The sequence below is a fragment of the Tachyglossus aculeatus genome, chromosome X3 (assembly GCF_015852505.1).
Source record: "Tachyglossus aculeatus isolate mTacAcu1 chromosome X3, mTacAcu1.pri, whole genome shotgun sequence".
Lineage (NCBI taxonomy): Eukaryota > Metazoa > Chordata > Mammalia > Monotremata > Tachyglossidae > Tachyglossus > Tachyglossus aculeatus.
In genome coordinates this window covers 32,326,758-32,334,402 of record NC_052099.1, presented here as the reverse complement: position 1 = coordinate 32,334,402, position 7,645 = coordinate 32,326,758, and the positions used below count along the sequence as shown (strand labels likewise).

Sequence of the window (7,645 nt, the reverse complement as noted above, 5' to 3'; positions counted from 1 at the left end):
TGAGGGCCAGGGACTGTGTCCAACCTGATTACTTACCAAAGCACTCAGAATAGTGCTTGGCACACAGTAAGCGCTTAACAAGTACCGTAATTATTACAGAGAAGCAGCAGGATCTAGTGGCAAGAACACGGGCTTGGTCTGTCTTTGTTTCAAGGTCCAAATCACGAAAATGATCCGCATCCTCAGAGTCGACTGGTCTTTCATGAGCGCTTTCGTGTTCGGGGGGGGAAGAAAATGTAAGGGCACGTGACGGGCGATAGAAAACCTTTTTAATGACACAGTCGTGATGCTCGGAAACTGATGAGACAAACCTTGATACACACACCATCCGTCTTCTCACTCCTGCAGGGTATACACTCGCTCTGTACAAAAACTGCTGCATCTGAGACGCCGACACGATTCAGTGGGAGCCAATTTTGCGTTTGCCCCTGGCAATATAATACAGTCGCTTTCCTCGATCCAAAGAGGATAAGATTGAAGTTTTCATCTTTAGACAAAAACGTTATAATTAAAATGCAGAATATAAAAGCCCTCCCGAACCTGTACATTAACTATTAGTGGAGGTTGCGGGCTCTGGAGACTGAAGGAATTCATAGGGATCGTGGACCATGTCTTGCTGTTCGGCCACACTGAGATGGGATGGGCTTCCTGCGGCGTCGGGAGAGAGAAAACAGACACCCTTCAGCGGGACAGTCGGCGATGGGAGACATTCACAGTGTTCTAAATCGCCTATTCCCTTCTGGGATATTGTGGAGCGTGAAGACGGATTTAAAGGGGAATTGGCCAGAGGAACTCGGAATAGCAGCGGTCAACCCCGCTGAAGTCACCCGACGTCATCGCCACCCGAGCTTTGTGGTGCGAGCCCGTTGTTGGGTAGGGACCGTCTCTATATGATGCCAACTTGTACTTCCCAAGCGCTTAGTCCAGTGCTCTGCACACAGTAAGCGCTCAATAAATACGATTGAATGAATGAATGCCCTCAGGAGAGGAGCAGAAACGACCACTTGAGATTTCATTCCCACCAACTAGTACTGAAGACTGTGAGCCCCTCGAGGCACAACCTGATTACCTGGTATCTACCCCAGCGCTTAGAACAGTGCTTTGCACATAGTAAGCGCTTAACAAATACCAACATTATTATTATTATTATTAGTATCCATTTCCTTTTTTTAAAATGGCATTTATTAAGCGCTTACTACGTGCAAAGCACTGTTCTAAGCGCCGGGGACCTTACAAGCTGATCAGGTTGTCCCATGGGGGTGCTCACAGTCTTAATCCCCATTTTACATATTAGGTAACTGAGGCCCAGAGAAGTGTGCCCAAAGTCACACAGCTGACAATTGGAGGAGCCGGAATTTGAACCCATGACCTCTGACTCCAAAGCCCGGGCTCTTTCCACTGAGCCACGGGGTTGGTTCCAGTTGCTCCTTCTTGAGAAGCAGCATGGTTCAGCGGAAAGAGCCCGGGCTTGGGAGTCGGAGGTCGGAGGTTCGAATCCCGGCTCTGCCACTTGTCAGCTGTGTGACTCTGGGCAAGTCACTTCTCTGGGCCTCAGTTCCCTCGTCTGGAAAATGGGGATTACGACTGCGAGCCCCAACTGGGACAACCTGATTAGTTTGTATCTGCCCCAGCCCTTAGAACAGTGCTTGGCAAACACCATCGTCATCATTATTATTAGCCTGTATCTACCCCAGTCCCTAAAACAGTGCTTGGCACACAGTAAGCGCTCTAAAGAGAAAACCTTCAAGCCTTCAGACTTACCCAGGTGATGCTGGTCCCTTTCCGAGGTGTTGGAGAGCGAGCTGAGGTTAGAAGACGGTCTGGAGCCCACTCTGTCCGTCTGGGCCTCGTGGAGGTCCTGCAACAGCTTGGTGGTCTCATCCAGGTTCAAATGATTCTCGTCGGGATCCAGCTCCTTCTTTACTTTGCCTGAAAAACACAAGGTTCGGGGAGAAGGCGCGGCTGGGGCGGGGAGGAGGACGGGGCCGGTTTCAGGCTGCCGGGAAGGCAGGAGCATCATCATCATCAATCGTATTTATTGAGCACTTACTGTGTGCAGAGCACTGGACTAAGTGCTTGGGAAGTCCAAGTTGGCAACATATAGAGACGGTCCCTACCCAACAGTGGGCTCACAGTCTAAAAGGGGGAGACAGAGAACAAAGCCAAACATACTTACAAAATAAAATAAATAGAATAGATACGTACAAGTAAAATAGAGTAATAAATATGTACAAACACATATACATATATCCAGGTGCTGTGGGGAAGGGAAGGAGGTAAGATGGGGGGGATGGAGAGGGGGAAGAGGGGGAGAGGAAGGAAGGGGCTCAGTCTGGGAAGGCCTCCTGGAGGAGGGGAGCTCTCAGTAGGGCCTTGAAGGGAGGAAGGAGCAGCGGATCACAGGGGAGCAGCGTGGCCTAGCCTGGGCTTGGGAGTCAGAGGTCGTGGGTTCTAAACCCGCCCTCGCCACTTGTCTGCTGGAGAATAATAATGATGGTATTTGTTAAGCGCTTACTATGTGCAAAGCACTGGTCTAAGCGCTGGGGGGATACAAAGCGATCAGGTTGTCCCACTTGGGGCTCACTGTCTCAATCCCCATTTTACAGATGAGGGAAGTGAGGCACAGAGAAGTGACTTGCCCAAAGTCACACGGCTGACAACTGGCGGAGCCGGGATTTGAACCCGTGACCTCTGACTCCAAAGCCCGGGCTCTTTCCACTGAGCCACGCTGCTTCTCACTGATGACTCTGGGCTAGCCACAACTTTTCTGGGCCTCGGTCTCCTCATCTCCTTAACTTTGAGAAGCAGCGTGGTTCAGTGGAGAAAGCCCGGGCTTGGAGTCAGAAGTCGGAGGTTTGAATCCCGGCTCTGCCACTTGTCAGCTGCGTGACTTTAGGTAAGTCACTTCTCTGGGCCTCAGTCTCCTCATCTGGAAAACGGGGATGAAGACTGTGAGCCCCACGTGGGACACCCTGATTACCTTGTATCTACCTCAGCGCTTAATACAGTGCTTGGCACACAGAAAGCACTTAAATACCAATTATTATCAGCCTAGAAACCTGGGGTGGTCCTCCCCCACACAAACATGTTTTCATATTTGAAAACAGAGTGGACTTAGTTTTGAAACCAGATCTCGTTCTACACATTAAAAAAAAAACAACGGAAGCAGTTTCAGGAGCATTTTAGAGGAAGGAGTCTCAGAATTGAAGAAATGGAGGCCTCGAGGCTTGGAGAAGCAATTTCTTTGGATAGATTAAATGCCCGTTATCGCTGCCACCAAGAAGTTGAGATACAGGCCATCGTTCTTAAAAATTCTGTTGGCAAGGCTGCTAGATTAACGCTCGTTGTGGGCAGGGAACGTGTCTGTTATATTGTATTCTCCTGAACCCTTAGTACAGTGCTCTGCACACGTTAAGCGCTCAATCTTTGCACATGGTAAGTGCTTAATAAATGCCATTTTAAAAATAAATAAATAAACACGACTATCTAAAATGTGTAATGAGACCAGCAGTCCGGAAAACCAAACGCCATTAAAAACTTACCCAATGAACTGAGCATGGAAATATCGAGTGAGACATCAGAATACGACTTCATGGACATGAAGTCCAAAACGGAGCTATTGCTGTCTCCGATTGAATCACCCATCTGTTTGAAAATAAAGCCAACAGCATGAACTCACAGAAAAAAACAGATTTAGGCTCAAGGGAAGCACAGGAGAATCGGGGACAAAGATGAGGGACTGTCACTCAAAGGATTTATTGAGAGCACTGGGTACCTAAGCATTTCATTTAGCATTGCTCCCTCCCTAAACTTAGCCCTCTTCCCAAGATAGGTGAAATATTGAATTTTTTTCCTCATATGCAATCCACACTTCCCTATGGATAAGAATGGATCTCTTCCAAGTCAGCTGTTGTAGTTTTTCACAGGTTATTGAACCCCCCGAGAGGCTGCCAAGCCTGGACCTGTAATCTCAAAGGCGAGGCTGATAATCTCACAGGAAAGTAGACACAGTCCCGGACAGGCGTATAATCGGCAGCTTGCATGTTGCATGGCATTGGGAGAATTTTAAATGGCTTTACGCGTTTCGTGGACTTGAGGCCAAAACTCCAAGTACAAGCGATGATTATTTCGATAAGACTAGGCTGAAAATGCTGTCTTAAATCAAATGAAGTCCCGAACTTGATTTAATAAAGTTACAACTCTAAGGCCAAACTCTGAAGCACTGAGTTAAAAGTTGTTAATTTCCCACCCCACCACATTCTTAAAAAAGAAATAAATTAAAAAATTAAAATGATGATGGAGCGTTGAAATGAGTTCTCAAGCCTTTTACAGAGCACTCTCAGAGCAACCACTCTAGAGAAGCAGCGTGGCTCAGCGGAAAGAGCCCGGGCTTTGGAGTCAGAGGTCATGGGTTCGAATGCCGGCTCCGCCACGTCTGCTGTGTGAACTTGGGCAAGTCACTTAACTTCTCTGAGCCTCAGTTACCTCATCTGTAAAATGGGGACTAAGACTGTGAGCCCCCACGTGGGACAACTTGATCACCTTGTATCCCCCCCGCCAGTGCTTAGAACAGTGTTCTGCACATAGAAAGCACTTAACAAATGCCATTATTATTATTATTATATTGTTATTATTAATGGAGACCTGTAAACCAACAGCCTATTGGATCAAAATGCTCAGCTAAAAAGAAAGTGACTTCACCGCATTTCAAATTTAGCTTTCGAAACAAGCTCAATTAAAGGCACGAAGTATGTTAAAATAAGAAAGAGAATTTGTATTTATAGTAGAGGAGTTTCTTCCTCTAGGGAACACAGAGGACCACCCAATCCTTAGAAGATTCTAAAAAAAGTAGTCTAAAGATAGGGCATAATCTTTCCTTATCAGATCAGGAGATTAAGGCAAAGAGAAAACCACAGCACTTTAACAAGTCAGGACTTGAACCCACGTCAACACCCAAAGGACACACTATTAAAATAACTTTTAATCTACAGCCAAAATTCCTCCTCTCTGTCTCCGAACGGTGGGTAGGAGCTCCAGGCAATATTCTCTCACCTCTAAATCCAAGGGTCAGTTCTTAAATTGAAAATGTAATTCTTAAACCGTAATTAAGGGCTTAAGAGATTGTAGTGGGAATGCTCCCGTCCATTTCTGGGGTGGCTTTCGGACTTTTATCTCTGTTGGTCTTATTTTACTATTTAGATTTCAGTACCATTTGAAAAATGAAATGGTCAGGTCTCAACTCTCCGTCTTTCAGGGGCCGAGTCACCAGTGACTCACCCCCAACCCATCGGCCAACAGAATTTACTGAGCGCCTACTGCGGGCAGAGCATTGTACTAAGTGCTTGTGAGAGGACAAGAGAGTTAATAAGTAGGATCCGCGCCCTCAGGGAGTTTACAGTCTGGCAGAGGAGGCAGATACTACAATAAATTACAGTAGGACGAAGTGAGTGAAGGGGATATGTACATGGGTCAGTGCTCAAGTGATAGGATATGTACAAAAGTGCTATGAGAGGTTGGAACTACTGGAGTACTGAAACGATAGTAGTAGTTATAAAAGCAGGAGAGGGTGAAAAATAATCCGGAAGAGTCCTGGAGGAGACGTGATTTCAGAAGGGCGTCGACGAAGGCGACAGCGGAGGTCTATCGCTTATGAAATGAGAAGTCCTGGAAGGAGGGAGGAATAAGGAGGCTGGAGGTGGCAGAGGCAAGAATGAGGCAGAGGAGGTGGGATAACTCCCGCGGGCGGGGGTTTAGTCGGAGAAGGGAGCAGATAAGGATGAAGGAGAGAGCTGATGGGGTGTTTTAAAACCAACCGTCAGGAGCTTGTGTTCGATGCAGAAAAGAATGGATAGCCATTCGAGCTTTTTGAGGGATGGAGAGATGAGTACAAAAAAAAAAAGATCTGGGCAGCAGAGTGAAGAAGGAGCCGGAGTGGGGAGAGGCCACTGAGGAGGCTGCCCATTCCAGTGGGGTCACCGTCCCGTAGCTTTTTGAGCAGGACTCCCATACTTGCTCATCCCGCTGAGACCCGAGAATGTCCAAGCAGGATGACAGAGGCCCAAATTGGGGGCTCCTCGCCCACCGAAGTCCTGCACCGCCCCCGCTTCATCCCCGTGCTCAAAATGAAAAGCTGGCCGGCCCTGGGCTGATGGCTGAAAGAGTGTGGAGAGACTCTGGGGTTGAAAGAAAGGAAAATACCCAAGTTGTGGGCTTAACTTGGACTCCAAATGCACCTCGCAGGGAGCTCGTTGCGGATGCAAAATTCCTTGGCAGAAAAAACTCTCCAATGCCTCCCATGGGAAAACCCCTGTGTCTCTAATGCTCCTTGCAGTGGGGAAGCCTGGAGTTGATTGCTTTCAATCAATGATGGGGTCAATCAATACGGAACGTGCAGTTAAAGTTCTGCACCAACCCATTACTCCATTTCTTTAAAAAAAAAATTCAACAAAAGACATGTGCTCTTACTATAATCTGTTTGGAGGAATCTGGGCAAGTGGGGTGGAATTGGTGCTCCTCTTTTATGAGAACAGGCAGAATCCACAGCACCAAAGCCGAACTAGTTGTTAGCATTCTCATCCCTACGGCTGACACCTCCTTAGCGCACTACACGTGTTAGGAAGGACCCAGCGTCCTCTAAATCATAGCTCCAGGGCTCGTTTGCTCACTGAAAATTTATTTGGAAGTAGCCGATTTGACTTTCTATTCATTCAATCGTATTTATTGAGCGCTTACTGTGTGCAGAGCACTGTACTATGTGCTTGGGAAGTACAAGTTGGCAACATATAGAGACAGTCCCTACCCAACAGTGGGCTCACAGTCTAGAAGGGGGAGACAGACAACAAAACATATTAACAAAATAAAACAAATAGAATAAATATGTACAAATAGAATAGAGTAATAAATACGTACAAACATATGCAATCACACCCTCTGCCATTGCTAAAACACGAATGTTTGCTCCAAGAAGCATTACCTGTTAGCCTCCAAAACTTAAACTCGTTTCTATGAAAAATGCTACCTAAACCTAACTCTCATTCTTAACACTCTATGTCTCATCCGTGATCACATCATTAAACACGAGTGGAGACCAATCTAGACCTTCTGGAATCATTCCATCGTATTTATTGAGCGTTTACTGTGTGCGGAGCACTGTACTAAGTGCTTACCTTGACTTCATCTGGAGGCTTCATCGGAATGTTTCTCCTCTGGAAGGGGTAAACAAGAGAACTATGTTCAGCAAACATGGTATTTCCAACATTTGCATAGGACACGTTTAATAAACATGACTCATATAATAATAATAATAATAATAATTGTGGCATTTGTTAAACATGACTCACATAGTAGTAGTAGTAATAATAATAATAATAATAATAACTGTGGCATTTGTTAAATCCTTACTTTGTGCCAAGCACTAAGCGCTGGGGTAGATATAGGATAATCAGGTTGTCCCACACGGAGCTCACGCTTTTTAATCATTTTACAGATGAGGTAACTGAGCCACAGAGAAGTAAAGTGACTCGCCCAAGGTCACACAGCGGCGGAGCCGGGATTAGAACCCACATCCTCTGACTCCCAAGTCTGGACTCTTTCCATTAAGCCACACTGCTTCTCTTATAAGCATACAAGTCACCAAGAGATGGAC

The 7,645-nt window shown here is 46.4% G+C and overlaps 1 protein-coding gene across 6 annotated transcripts in view; it reads right to left on the bottom strand.

The window, feature by feature from the left end:
- Positions 1-252: 252 nt before the first annotated feature.
- Positions 253-7,645, bottom strand: part of BRD9 (bromodomain containing 9) — a 28,545-nt gene continuing 21,152 nt past the window's right edge. For all 6 annotated transcript variants that reach the window (XM_038770383.1, XM_038770384.1, XM_038770385.1 and 3 more), the window contains 4 exons: positions 7,167-7,205; positions 3,543-3,645; positions 1,762-1,929; positions 253-648 (listed from right to left, as the gene is read on the bottom strand). In XM_038770383.1, coding sequence (XP_038626311.1) covers positions 548-648; positions 1,762-1,929; positions 3,543-3,645; positions 7,167-7,205 — 411 coding nt within the window. In that variant the 3' untranslated portion in view covers positions 253-547. The remainder of the gene's footprint in view (positions 649-1,761; positions 1,930-3,542; positions 3,646-7,166; positions 7,206-7,645) is intronic.